This window comes from Peromyscus maniculatus, chromosome 4 (assembly GCF_049852395.1).
Source record: "Peromyscus maniculatus bairdii isolate BWxNUB_F1_BW_parent chromosome 4, HU_Pman_BW_mat_3.1, whole genome shotgun sequence".
Taxonomy (NCBI): domain Eukaryota; kingdom Metazoa; phylum Chordata; class Mammalia; order Rodentia; family Cricetidae; genus Peromyscus; species Peromyscus maniculatus.
The window spans coordinates 70028472-70043009 of record NC_134855.1 but is presented as its reverse complement, the minus strand read 5'-3'; the positions used below and the strand labels follow the sequence as shown (position 1 = coordinate 70043009).

The 14538-nt window shown below is 50.7% G+C and overlaps 1 protein-coding gene across 6 annotated transcripts in view; it reads left to right on the top strand.

Moving 5' to 3' along the window:
• The window catches only part of Prdm11 (PR/SET domain 11), an 84137-nt gene that overhangs the window by 33274 nt on the left and 36325 nt on the right, over nucleotides 1-14538 (top strand). For all 6 annotated transcript variants that reach the window (XM_076570112.1, XM_076570115.1, XM_076570114.1 and 3 more), the window contains exons 2-4: nucleotides 451-575; nucleotides 907-1010; nucleotides 1471-1733. In XM_076570112.1, coding sequence (XP_076426227.1) covers nucleotides 451-575; nucleotides 907-1010; nucleotides 1471-1733 — 492 coding nt within the window. The remainder of the gene's footprint in view (nucleotides 1-450; nucleotides 576-906; nucleotides 1011-1470; nucleotides 1734-14538) is intronic.

The following is a 14538-nucleotide window of genomic DNA, read 5'->3' as shown; positions in this document are numbered from 1 at the left end:
CCAAGGGGCCTGGCTTCTTCCTCCTGGCAGCCCCTCACTCGGGGCCTCACACAGCCAGCCATGCAGAGCTCATTTCAGCTTTCCACTCCCTCGGGCCCCCCTTGGCAGAGTTTGTCAGGTTCTTGGGGGATCCTTGTGTCCTTTGGACTTAGTGTTCAGGCTGTGCTTCCCAGGCCTGTCTCCTGGCCTGAGCTGCCCCTGGGCCCTGACCCCATGGGGCTGGTGGCTCCAGTCGTCCCCAGGACCAGCCCTGGATAGAAATGGCATTTCCTCTTGGCCAGGCTACAGCTGTTTTTGTTGTCTGAGTTCTCAAGCGCTTCCTCTGGGGATGGCAGGGAGGGTAACCAGACTCCTAGGGACCCCTGCTCTCCCTCCCAGCCACTCACCCCTCTTCCCCTGTCTCTTTGATCTTCTTCCTGTGCTGGTCCGGCCTCCGTTGCCTGTCCCCAGGACAGAATGACCGAGAACATGAAGGAGTGCTTGGCCCACACCAAGGCGACTGTAGGGGACATGGTGACAGTAGTGAAGACAGAGGTCTGCTCACCACTCCGGGACCAGGAGTATGGCCAGCCCTGGTGAGGCCCCTGGGTGGTGGTGACTTGAGGAGGGAAGGGTGGGTGGCTGGGCTGGATTGGTTGGGGATCCAGGGGATGGCCACCTTCCTTCCTGGGCAGCTCCTGGGGTCAGAGGTGAGCAGGCACTAGATGAACTTGGGCAGAGTTGCTCAGGGCCCAACTCTCAGGAATTCACATGCTCCCCCACTCCTGCAGCGGACAAGCCGCCTGCTGGAGTTCTTTGCCCATCTGCAACCCCCCTGCCTCCTGGACAGGTGTCCAGCCTGTCTTCCTCCTGTACTGTCTCTGATGGCTTCTTTGCTTTTCTTCTGTGGGCCCTTGCCCTGGCCAGCTCTAGGAGACCGGAGCCCGCTTCCATGGAAGTTGAACCCAAGAAGCTGAAGGGAAAGCGTGACCTCATTGTGACCAAAAGCTTCCAGCAAGTGGACTTCTGGTGTAAGTGGAGTTGAGGCTCTAGGAGACTCTTCCCTTCACCCCATACCCCACCTGCCCCTGGTCTGGAAATATTGTGCCAGAGTTCCAATGAGAGGCATTCACCCAGGCACACCAGGGTTCAGCAGCCTCTCTTAGGTCTTAAAGCCCACAGATGTACAGTGGCATTTCCAGCTCAGGCCTTTGGCCCCAGAGCCATTTTTTTTTTTACTTGAGACAAAAGCCTTGACATTGGCAGTGTGTCCTTCAACCCCCCAGGGAGGATCATGGGTTATTGCTGCTGATGGCCCTGGGCCTGCAGCTGGCTGAGCAGATCTAGGGCTAGGAGGCCTGAGCTACATGCAGTGTGGTTTCCATTGCTCTAAGTGGTCCTCGGCATGGCCTCCGGTAATTTTCTCAGCCACTGCGGGACGTCTGACGTGGCACCACCACTGAACTTTTCCTCTTCTTCACATCCCTCCAGTCTGTGAGTCCTGCCAAGAGTACTTCGTGGATGAGTGCCCGAGCCACGGTCCCCCCGTGTTTGTGTCTGACACGCCAGTGCCTGTGGGCATCCCGGATCGGGCAGCCCTCACCATTCCACAGGGCATGGAGGTGGTAAAGGAACCTGGTGGGGAGAGCGATGTGCGGTGTATAAATGAGGTCGTCCCCAAGGGCCACATCTTTGGCCCCTATGAGGGGCAGATCTCTACCCAGGACAAGTCAGCTGGCTTCTTCTCCTGGTTGGTGAGTGTCCCCTGTATTATTCCTTGGGAGAGGTTGATAAGGGACTTGGGGGGAAACCAGCAGGGGATAATTGGTGCCCACACAAGTGCTCCTCTGGGGTTACCTATGGCTATATGGATGATGGATTTTGCTGTCCCCGTGCCCCAGCCATGTGGTCTTTGTCTTTTGGTGTCCAACGGCCATGCTAAGGGATCCCACCTCGGTAGCAAGCAGGTTAGTCATCACCAGGTAGAACTTAAGGCTCATTTCCCCAAGTATCCTTGTGTGTGCTTGTGCATGTGGGTATGCCTCTGTGTGTGTGTGTGTGTGTGTGTGTGTGTGTGTGTGTGTGTGTGTGTGTGTACATCCATGCATGTGCATCTGGCTGTCCATTCAGTAGTATTTACAAAGAGCTCAGCCAACCCCTCTTCCAAAGTGGAAGATTTGTAGCTGGGGGCTGCAGGGCCATAGAACATGATATTCAGCTCAGAAAATGGGCATGGCGGGTGCTGGAGGGGAGGCTTTCCACAAGACAGACATGGTTCCCATTCTTGGGAAGACAAACATTGAACAAGCATGTGCAAGTGGTTATTGACACCCGAGAGGGGGCACAGCATACTCTGGGACACTGCTTGTGGTGCCTGGAACCTGCATCCGGAATGTCCACGAGCTTTGTTGTTCACTGTCTAATGACTTTGAACGTGTTACTTTCTTCTCTGGGCCTGTTCTGTGGCACAGGGTTAATGAGAGCTGCTGGTGAAGTTTCCCGTTGGCCTTGCACCGCTTTTGGGAGGGCGATTGCTAAGTGACTAAGACACTTATCATTGCTTGATATTCCTGCCGTTGGCCTGTGTGGTGGTTTGAATAGGAATGGCCCCCATAGACGGATGGGTTTGAGTGTTTGGCCCATAGGGAATGGCATTATTAGGGGGTGTGACCTTGTTGGAGGAAGTGTGTCACTGTGGGGGCAGGCGTTGAGGTCTCCTATGTTCAAGCTGTACCCTGCGTGGCACAGTCTCCTGCTTCCTGGGGATCAAGATGCAGAACTCTCAGCTCCTTCTCCAGCACCATGTCTGTCTGCATGTTGCCATGCTTCTTGACATGATAGTAGACTGAACTTCTGAAACTGTAAGCCAGCCCCAATTAGATGTTTTCTTCTATAAGAGTTGCTGTGGTCATGGCATCTCTTCACAGCCGTAGAAACCCTAACTAAGGCAGCCTGGTTGGGTTCCTTCAGTCTAAGGCTTGGAGAATGAATCACAACTGGTCTTGGAAGGGGGCTAGAACTTCATTCCATGCAGACAGAAGGTATAGGGAAGAAGTCTGCAGTGGTGGCATTGGAAGCTAGCAGAGGTGGTGTGGGATCATTTCCCAGGCCCAAGGACTGAGGGAAGCTGGGGATGTGGCCGAGCAGAAGTGTGGCTAGGTCAGGTTGTGGCACCAAAAGTCTTGGTCTCAGGAAGGAGGCTGGGGAGAGGGTTCATGTGAGATGAGTATAGTGATGGCTTGAGCTGAGGTCTGGAGGTGGGCGACTCTGAGAGATTCAGGAGGGAGAGCCCTGGGGTAGGTGAAGTGGGCAGAGTGCCAAAGTGAGGAGCAGGGGCTTTCAAAAACATGAGGAGGGATTCCTGGGACAGCTCATGGAGGAGGGGCAGGGGGGAGGGTGTCATGGGATGGTAGAGGAAAGCAGCAGGCCCATTCATACCACATCTCTGCCTCTCCCTGAGCATCTCCTTGGTGCCAGGCCCAGTGGCAGGACTGATCAGATGTGAGTTGTCCTACCTGCATGGGCAGGAGATGGAACTAACCAAAAAACACGGAAAATACACATAAAACTACTGGCAGGTGTTGGTGAAATAAGAAGCTGAGAGAAAGAAAAGAGCCAGGGAACCCATGTGGCCAGAGGTCAGACGAGGCCTCCTGACACTGAGCTGGGGTTGAAGGAGGAGCGTGGCCACCTGTGTTAGTCAGGGTTCTCCAGAGTAACAGAATTTATAGAATTTACAGAATGAATGAATATAGAATTAGTCTAGATGGATGGATGGATGGATGGATGGATGGATGGATGTCTTAGCTGGACATCTATATATGTCTTATAAGCTGGATGTCTTAGCTGGTCTTCAGTGTGTGCCAGGTCCTAAAGTAAGTAGTAGGCTCTAATGCCGGTGACTTGCTGGCAAGGCCAGGGCTAGTGGCAAAGAGCAAAAGCTTCCTCCTTCCCCATCCTTATGTAGGCTTCCAGCAGAAGGCATGACCCAGATCAGAGGTGGGTTTTCCCACCTCAAAGACCCGGATTAGAAATGGATCTTACCACTTCAAAGTAAAGAAAAATCCCTCACAGGTGTTTCCTTCCACATTTCGGTTTGAGTTAATTCCAGATGTAGTCAGGTTGACAATCAAGAATAGCCACCACATCACCGAAGTACAGATTGGTGAGGGGTACCAGATGTGGACTTGCATGAGCAAAGGCCCTGTGGCAGGAAGGGGCACACGGCATGTCCGAGCAGCAAACGTGGGGCTGGAAAAGGGATGGAGGTGTACCGTGTGGGGTCCAGTGCTGACTTCATTCTTTGAAGGGCTGTGGGAAGGTTCCAAATTGTTTCAAGTAATGAGGAATGACCAGATCACATTAATTGGTTTGTTTAGTTATTTGTTTTGCTATGTATGTTTATGTTAGGGGTCGTGGCGCATACGTGTGTGCGCGCCTATGTGGAACCAGAGGTCAATGTCAAGTGTCTTCCTAACCATTCTCCACTTTATTTTTGAAACGGTCTCTTTCTAACCTAGAGCTCACCAATTCAGCCAGACTGGATGGCCAGTAACCCCCGAGGGCTCTCCTGTCTCTACCTCCCCAGCACTGAGATTCCAGGTGCATGCCACAGCATTGGGCTTTCACCCGGGTCCTGGGGATCAGCTCAGGTCTTCATGCTTGCACATCAGACACTATCCACTGAACCATGTTCCCAACCCAACGTTAAAGTTGTGGATGAGCAACTTTTGCGGCAGCCTACAGAACTACTGTGGCATTGGTTAGGAAGCAGGTAGAGAGTGATTTCAAGCCTGCAGTGGGGCTGACGTGGGTGGAGACAGGGAAGAGACATGGTGAAGGAAAGACCAGCTTAGGACCGGATGGGGGATGAGGGCCAGTCAGGATGGAGTGGCTTCAGTAAGGGAACCACGCGTCACGGACAGCTTTGGTCCTCCTGCCTCTCACCCAGCAGGGGGGTAGAGGTGCCTTCACTTCTGAAGACTTCCAGGTGGAGAGAAGTTTGAGTATGATGGGGACTCCAGTGTCTGCCTTGTTGAATGTTGATGCCAGCAGGCAGGTGGAGGTACAGTTCCGGATCCTACCGAGGAAGTATGGAGATGTTACTTGTGCTTGTAGATGGCTAGTAGAGGTGGATGGGACCCAGCCTCAGTATCAAGGGACTTCAATAGTTCATAGTCCAGAAGGGAGCATGGGAGAGCATGTCACTGGAGGAGAAGCAGGCCAGGAGAATGGCCTGTCTACACAGCAAGAAGAGAGCTCTGAAGGCTACAGGACCAGTGAATCTCATGTGTCTGGGAAGCCCGGGACGACAGGGCTCACAAGAGTCTGTTGGATCTTGTGCCTGCAAGAGCATTGTGACATTGGCAGGAGCAGTAGGCCTCAGCCTGGGATTTCTGTACCCACATGGTATTGGGCAATATTGACAGCTCAGGGTGGGCGTGTGCTACTGGTACCTAGAGACAAAGGCCAGGGTCAGTGCTAAGTGATGTGCACTGCCTGGGACTGCAACCCACAACAGTGGCTTATCAGTTGCTCCTGCAGGAGAGTGCTGGAGCTGGGCACCTGATTAGCATAGAGGTGGCCAGCAGAACAGCTTCTCAGAAATTTGCTTAGAGCTCAGAAGTGGAAAAGAGAGATAAGAGAGGCAGATGGTGATTGGAGGAAGCCACTGGGGTCAGCGGAGCTGTTACTAGAGAGAAGTTAGCATCAGCATCCTTAAGGCCAGCAGGAGGAGCGCTCTGGAAAGAAACTGGGAGGATGAGGGAAGAACACCAGCCATATGCATCTGTAGCACCTCTAGAAGGTTCTGAAGAAGCAACTGGGTATGGAAAGGAGTAGGTCAGCATATTTTCCATCACCTAAGGGACAGCCCAAGTGGGTAGGTGTGGGAGGCCGAACAATGGCTCTGTGAGGATTAGTGTTAATTGCCAACTTGGCAGGATCTGGAGTCACCTAGGAGACAAGCTTCCAGGGGATTATTGAGCCCCTGGCATGCCTGTAGGGGGATTATCTTGATAGACTGATTGATGTGGGAAGACTCATCCTAATTGTGGGTGGCAACATTCCCTAGGCCGGGATCCTGGATTGTATAACTTGGAGAGTTGAGCACAGGCGTTCACTCCTCTTTGCTTCTAGACTGTGGATGCAATGCAGCTAGCTGCCTCGATGTGAGCCAAAGTGACCCTTCCTTCCTTAAGTTGGCTTTGTCAGAGTATCTGATGACAGAAATGAGATTAAGATAGGTTCCGTCGTGCCCTTGTCCCCAGAACTCGAGGCCCTTTTGGTGGTAGAAGGTGGTAGCATCTGTGGTCACAGTGAGCATCTTGAGACAGGGAGACCATCTTAGGTTTTCTGGCTGGGTTCAAGGAAATTACAGAATTCTTTCTTGGAGGGAGACAGAAGGCTCAGGGTTAAATCAGAGGCGGGGACATGGTGCCTGCTGGCTTCCCAGAAGTGGTGGAGGCTGGGAGTGGTTGGGACAAACAGCTGAGGTGCCTATTAACACATCAAAGCAGACTCTGGCAGTCAGTGTCTCCCTCAGTCCCTACCTGTTACAGGGTCCTCCCGGCTAGCATACCCTACCCCCATCCTGAACTCTCCAGCCCAGGGCGTGGGCTGGGCTCCTTTTCCCAGCTTTGCTTTTCTGTATAACCCAGCCATTTTGGCTAAGTGGTCCTTTTGGTCTCTTGTTCTCCTGGCTCAGTTCTGGCCTCTTGGTTCCTGGTTCCTCTCTCTTTCTTTCTCATCCTCCTACTCCCTCTCACCTCCCAGTTCAGTCTGGACCCTTCCAGCCTTTGCCTGTGATCTCTCTTATATCTATAATAAAAACTTCAATCCCTTAGGAGTAATCATGTCCTTTTATGTCTTTCTTCCCCCATGCTGATGGCCTATAGATGTGGAGAAATAGATGATGAGACAGGTTCTTGATTGGAGGAGTTCTGACCTCCAGAATTGTAAAAGAATGTATTTGCTTTGGTCAAAGTGTGTGAGAGAGAGACACACAGAGAGAGAGACAGAGAGAATGTGTTTTCCTGCAGCAATAGGAAACAGACTGATGGAGGAGGCATGTGTGTCAGGAACATTGGCTTAAAAAGTGCAGGGTGGTAGATGGAGGTAGATAGGTCACATGGCAGGGATTTGACCTTCAGAATCTCTAGAAGTGAGTAATACCAAAGACTTGAAGGGAATGAGTGGTCAGGAAGGCTCAAGAAAGCAAGTGTGTGTGTGTGTGTGTGTGTGTGTGTGTGTATACCACATATGTCAGGGGCGGCGACTGTTTGGACCTCACTGGGGAGCCCAGGGAGCAGCTTGGCCTACTTAGATGATAAATGAGAAAGGAAAGAAAAGATCTGAACCATGACACTGATTTGGGGCTGGAATCTGGAAACCCTGTATCATAAATAAACTCCACTCATTCGTCAAATCCTGTCCCCAAGCTCTCCTTGCTATTAGCTTTTCCTTGGTCATTTTCCTGGTTTCAGAAGCCCTGGCCCCATCCAAGAACACATGTTTGCAGTTACAGAGATGGCTCTCTTCAAATGCTTGCCGTACAGGCGCGAGGACCTGAGTTTGAGCTCCAGAACTCTTGTAAAAGAGCATGCTGTGGGGGCTAACTCTTGTGATCCCAGCACTGGGGAGGTGGAGGCAGGCAAATCCCTGGATTTCCCGCTCAGGCCAAATGAGTGAGCTGTAGGCCAGTGAGGGACCTTGTGCAAAAAAAAAAGTAAGGTGGAGTGGTTTTGGGGAAAGACACCTGTTGTTGAACTCTGGCTTTCAAAGCCACTCATATATGGGTGCGTGCTCACACTACTGTTTTGTGCACAATACCACAATGATATGTGCACACAGCACTCCAATGGGAATGGAGCCTGATCATAACACACACAACCCTTAGTGCTTACTGAGCCGCTGACACCTGGCCAGGGGTGGACTCGGCACTGAAAATATTGCTCATGCTTCTGCAGTGTTCTTCCCGTGACACCGTGTATTTATTGTCATCCTACTGGGGGCGATATGGACCACTGCATACAAGACTAAGCAGCTAGGCAGAGCTCCAGGGGGTTTCAGGCCTGTTGCTGTCCAGCTGCAGAGCCTGCCTCATCTCACGGCTTGGTCCTCTCTATCTCCCTTCCTTCTGGGCCTTTCCCTTCCTGCTTCTCTTGATTGGGTCTTTTCTCCTCTTTCTTGCCCAGCATCAATTCTCTCCCTGATCCTACTCAACTGGAGGAGAGCTGGCCCCACTGTGTGCTGACTGCAAGTGAGGCCCTGGGTTCCCAGGGATGGAAGGCCTCCCTCCACTGCCTGGCCGCCCTCCACTGCCTGGCCGCCCTCCACAGCCTGACTGCCCTGGCATGAGTTGTACACTCAGTTCTGACTGCTTTGACAAGATACGCCCCTTCCTCTGCTCTCTCAGCCCAGTGGAATTTATCCTGCTGTAAATCATGGATCAGACGCCCTCCCCACCCCCAGGTCCTGCAGGCCAGGCTAGTGGTGCGGGCACCAGGTGCTTCGAGTCACTGTGTGACCCTGTGGTTTGGAAAAGAGGCAGAAGAAAGAGGAGGCAGCAAAGGTTTCTATTTTAGGTTTGTCATCCAGTCCACGTTTTGTTCCAGAGAGGATAGAGGGCAGCCTAGCCAGGTGTGTAAAATAGACCACAGTGGGGTACTACAACTGAGAGAGAGGAAAGAAAAGTGGGGGATCTCACGGTGGGGCCAGGAGTTCACAGGCTGAGTCTCAGGGGGCTCAGAGAAGCACAGAGCCTCAGGCTTGTCCAGCAAGTAAGGAGGGGACATTTCAGACAGATTGGAGTGTGTGTGCGTGGGTGTGTACAGGTGAACAAGTGCTTTGCTTGTGGGGTGCGTGTGTGTGTGTGTGTGCGTGTGCGTGTGCGTGTGTGTGTGTGTGTGTGTGTGTGTGTGCACTTGTGTGTGCCCCTGCCGAGGCCAGAGCTTGACTTTGGGTGTTTTCCTTGGTCTTACATTTTGAGAGAGTGTTTTCTCTTCCTGAACCCAGAGTTCCCTGATTGGCTAGATTGGTTCATCCGTGAGTCCTAGGATCCTGGGTCCTGGTACCCCAGCACTACCATGCACAGCTTTTCTGTGGGTTCTGGGGATTCAAACTGAGGTCCCGAGGCTTGCGCGACAACCGCTTTACCAACCGAGTGTCCTCATCCTGAACAAGTGCTTTTTTCGTGCTTGTTTATTTAATGTCTACTAACCCTTAACTATGAAAATTTAAAAGAGCCCTGTGTGGTCACGCACACCTGTAGTCTCCACAACCGGGAGGCTACGGCAGGAGGATCACCGGAGTCTGCGGCCAGCCTGAGTTACATGCCGTGATGTTGCCTGACAAAATCCAAAACCCCAAACCAAACCAGAGAGCTCTGCAGAAAGATATAAGAATAGTGTAGGGAACACTTGGCTCTTAGGATCACCTGTTGCTACATCTTATAACATTTATGCTTGTATTCATAGTCGTGTGTGTGTGTGTGTGTGTGTGTGTGTGTGTGTGTGTGTGTGTGTTTGTGCGCGCACGCGCGTCCAGTCCAAACCTTTTCATAACGTAGTTTGGGGGCTGGAGAGATGGTGTAGCAGTTAAGAGCATCTGCTGCTCTTCCAGAGGACCCAAATTTAGGTCCCAGCACCTGTCTAGCAGCAGCTCACAGCTGTCCATCGCTCCAGCTTCAGGGGCTCCAGCACCCTCTTCTGGCCTCTGCAGGCAACCTCCCACACATGGCACCCACATGTGTGAAACTCAGGGTTTTTAGTTTGTTTGTTTTTATCTGTACGTGGTGGGAACCCACGGAATGCCGTCTCTGTCCCAGCTACTGTACTCTGCCCGCCATAGCACGGCAAGATGACTCGGGAACCAGGGAGTGCAGATTGTCTTCCAATAAAATGTTATTTGGGGCCTCAAAAATCTGATTTGTATGCGGTTTCAAATAAAACTTGAATTTCATATAAATGTAAAAACCATAGAAGTGAAGTTTCACGAAGAAAAACATTTCCATTTTTTTAAAGGTGCGCAAACCATTCTTAGTTCACAGGGGTATGTGAAAACGGGCTGGGGGCACACCGGATGTGACCTGCCATCGGTAGCTGCCTGACCTCTGTCATGTGCCACTCTGGGTTATTGCTCCAGGCATGTCTCACGTGTGTAATGCTGTCTTGCCGCTACTTTGTAATCAGATTTTCCCAGCTGCACGAGGAGCGCCCTTAATGAAGGCTCCTGCCTGGAGCCTTTCAGTGGCACAAGCAACCGTGGTGGTCATGCTTCTTGAGCTCCTCCTTATCCATCCTAAGAGTGATGCTCACTAAAGCATCCAGCCAATAGAATGTCTATAGGATGGTCCACAGTCCCCATTGATCCCATTCTTCACTTCCGGCCAGCTCAGCTCATGCATTTTCCCGACAGCAGTGCTGTATCTTTCTCATTGGGAGGGAAAGGCAGCATTAAAAATAAATTCGCCAGTCGAGTGACTGGAATGGGGAACCCTTGCCCCGCACAGTTGAGACCAACCAAATTGCTTGAATGTGACACGCCACAGCTTCATAGGTAGTGTGTTTCTGGTGAGGCTGGGAGAGTCTCTAGACACCCAGGTTCTCTGGGGTTGGAATACTCATGACTTTGCACACTTTGCATGTCATGCTTGAGCTCTCTCTCTCTCTCTCTCTCTCTCTCTCTCTCTCTCTCTCTCTCTCTCTCTCTCTCTCTCTCTCTTTCTCTCTCATATGTAATGTGCATGTGTATCTGTGCACATATGTGTGCATGCCTCTGGAGGCCTGAAGCACACACCCAGGGTCTTCTTCAGTAGCTCTCCACGTCATTGATGGAGGCAGGGTCTCTTGCTGAATCTACAGCTAGCTTTTGTCTGGAATCCCCTGTGTGTGCGTGCGTCCTGAGTCCTGCCCCACCTGCCCAGCCTTTACACGGAGTCTGGGGATGTGAACCCCACTTTTTGAATCTGTGCAGCAAGCGCTTTTATCCACTGAGCCGCGTCCCTAGCTCCAGTGATCTCGTTATTTCCCCGTGTTTATCTCGGCCTTGAGGGGACATCTTTGGTTACTATTTTACAATTACTGTTACTTTCTCCAGTTTTGCCAGAAAGGAGTATTTACTTAGACAGTGTGCATCTGTCTTTTGGTCACTGTCTAGTGACAAGTAGTAGTAATTGATAGTGCCAAATCAAGTCTTCTGTGACACCAGCTTACTCGGTGTCATGAAACGGGGGCATTTAGTGTTTTCTGCAAAATGCCAGATGGATAACTCTCCCATTGTATGGATCACAGTGTCTCTGGCAAGGACGGGTGTCCTTAGGATGGTGCTATGTCCTGATAAACCCAGAATGTACTCAGGTCACCTCCTCTCCCAGCATCCCAGCTCTGTGGCACAGTGCTCTGTGCAGGATTGTTTGTCCCCTGTGACTGCAGAGGTACCAGGGTCTGACTCACTGCTGGTGTTCTGTTTGGAAAAACCCTTCTAAATGGCAGCATGGTATGTTCACATTCGTGTTTTACTCTTCCTCTGGCCATTCCAGTTTACATTTGTATTGCCTCTAGGCAGGCAGGTTCTTCTAGGTTTCTTTCCATCCTTGCTCAAGGCCCTTCCTGCTCCAAACTGTCTTTCCAGTCCCATCTTGTATACTTCCCGAGGTCCACTGTAGGACCTGAAGATGTCCTTTGCTCCCCCAGGAGGAAGGGATAGGTGGTTGGTCTTGACTGGTTCAATGGGGGTCAGGTGTCCTTCCCTGGCAGAACCATGGGACTCTCAAGCGGAAGCACTGTGTGGAGTGGCCAAAGGGCTCTGGACAGTTCAGATCCTGGCACTTCAACTGATGGAAGCCTGGCTTTGAGTCCGTCACCTGTTCTTTGTGTGCTCCAGCATCGATATAGGAAACAAGCACACAGCTTCTGGAAGACACCCCAGAGTTATGAGTATTGATGTGCAGCCGGCCGGGGGTGACAGATGACAGGCTGGTTTGATTGTCCCCAGCCAACTTCACAAGGGATAGAGAATGTGAATATGTTGGACTTGGCTGTAAGATCTAGATTCGAATAGGCCTCATTTACTACATCTCCAGGGCTTTTCTTAATTTTTTTATTCTTCTTATATTTCTTATAATTTTTTTTCTTCTCTCATATATTCCATCCCGACCACAGTTTCCTCTCCCTCCCTCCTCCCCATTCTCTCCCCCGACCTCCCCTCTCCCCTAGATCTATGCCCCTGCCATCTCCCCTCAAAAAAGAGCAGGCCTCCCAGGGATGTCAACCAAACCTGGCATAATATGCTACAATAAGACTGGGTGCATAGCATCAAATCGAGGTTGGACGAGGCAACACAGCCTATTTATGGGGAAAGGGTCCCAATAACTAGGCAAAAGAGTCAGCGATTGTCCCTACTTCCAGTTATGAATTCCACAAGACCACCAAGCTACTCAGCCATAATATATATGTAGAGGATGTAGGACAGATCCCTACAGGGTCCCTGATCTCTGTGAGCTCCCATGAGTCCGGTCAATTGATTCTGTGGACCATGTTCTCGTGGTGTCCCTGATGCCTCTGGTTCCTCAGATCCTTCCTCCCCCTCTTCCATGGGACTCCTCAAACACCACCTAGTGTTTGACTGTGGGTCTCTGCATCTACTCCCATCAGTTGTTGGATGAAGCCTCTCTGGTCTCTTTGATGATGATTCTGCTAGGCTCCTGTCCCGGAACACTCTGCAGGCAGGACAGGCTATAGGTCGAAGGATTTGTGTCTGGGTTGGTGTCCCAATCCCTCCACTTGAGGCCTTGCCTGGTTACAGAAGATGGCCAGTTCAGGCTCCGTGTCCCCCACTACTATGGGTCTTTGCTAGGGTTACTCTCATAGATTCCATGGACCTTCCATTGCACTAGGTTTCCACCTCGCCCCTGAAATGCCCCCCAATTCCAGTAGTTTCCCCCAGTATCCCCCTAGTTGATCCCTCCTATTCCCAACCTCACCCTCCCCTAGTCCACCCACAAAACCCTTTTGTTTCCTCTTCCCAAGGAGATCCTTGCATCCCCCCTTTAATCCCTTCTTGTTACTTAGCCTCTCTAGGTCTGTGAATTGTAGCATGATTGACTTTTACTTAACAGCTAATATCCACTTATGAGTGAGTACATACCATGTTTGTCTTTCTGGGTCTGAGTTACCTCACTTAGGATGATTTTTTTCCATTCCATCCATTTGCCTGCAAATTTCATGATGTCATTGTTTTCTACAGCTGAGTAGTACTCCATTGTGTAAATGTACCACATTTTCTTTATCCATTCTTTGGTTGAGGGACACCTAGGTTGTTTCCAGTTTCTGGCTATTATGAATAAAGCTGCTCTGAACATCGTGGAGTCCTTGTGGTAGGATAGAGTGTCCTTTGGGTATATGTCTAAAAGTGGTAGATCTGGGTCTTGAGGTAGATCTATTCCCATTTAAGTATTAAAAATAAAGAAGCCTGGCTGTTGTTTATGACAGTGAATGCACAGAACTAAAGAAACCCACCCTGATGGCAATTCTAGGAAGAATCTGCAATCACCAAACTCCCAGAGGCAGAGATAGAATGGTGGGCAATTGCTGAGAGCCGGGACACAGGGAAGCACTGTCAGAGAGTGCCAAGTGTTTATCATGTGAAACAACAGGTCCTTGAGTTACCGTAGAGCTCAGGGCCCGAAATACACAGTGCTTCATCAGTACTGCCGAGGGCAGTGTGGACACTTGGTGGAGTCATAGTAACAATGCCGTTAAGGCAGAAGCAGCAAGAACCTGAGGAGGCAATGGGCATGGGCTATGCTGATGTCTCGTGGTGTGTACTTCTTCCCAGACACATCGAGGGCTGTCTGTTACACATACACACCGGCGGGTGTGCCAGTCAGACCTCAGTAGGTGTTTTTGCAAAAAGAAATTTGATAAACAGCATTTGAAGAGCAGTAAAAGGAAATACTCATTGCTTTATTGGAATGATGATAATGGACTAAACTTCTGAAACTGTAAGCAAGCCCCCAATTAAATGCTGTCTATTATAAGAGTTGCCTTGGTCATGGTATCTCTTCATAGCAGTAGCACAGTGACTAAGCAGAAGTTGGTACCAGAGGCTGTGACAGGCCTGATGATACTGTTTGGTGGAGGAATATGGAAGACTCTGAGACTTTGGACTAGAAAAGCAGTTGGGTGCTTTAAGGGGGTGGGGGTGGGGCTTAATGGGCCATCCGAGTAGGAGCATGGAAGACAGAGCTGGAGACAGTTTGTACTGTGGAGGCCCCAGATCAAGAAGTTTCAGAGAGGAAGTGTTGGTGTTTTTGCTCTTTTGGGGGGCCTGCCACCCAGCTCCCAGATAGACACACACACTAGAGACTTATTCTTAATTATAAATGTCTGGCCTTAGCTTGGCTTGTTTCTAGCCAGCTTTTCTTCAGTTAAAATTATCCCACTTACCTTTGCCTCTGAGCTTTTCCTTTTTCTATTCCTGTATATACCTTTCTCTGTTTTTTACTCTGTGGCTTGCTGTGTAGCTGGGTGGCTGACCCCTGGAGTCCTTTCTCTGGCT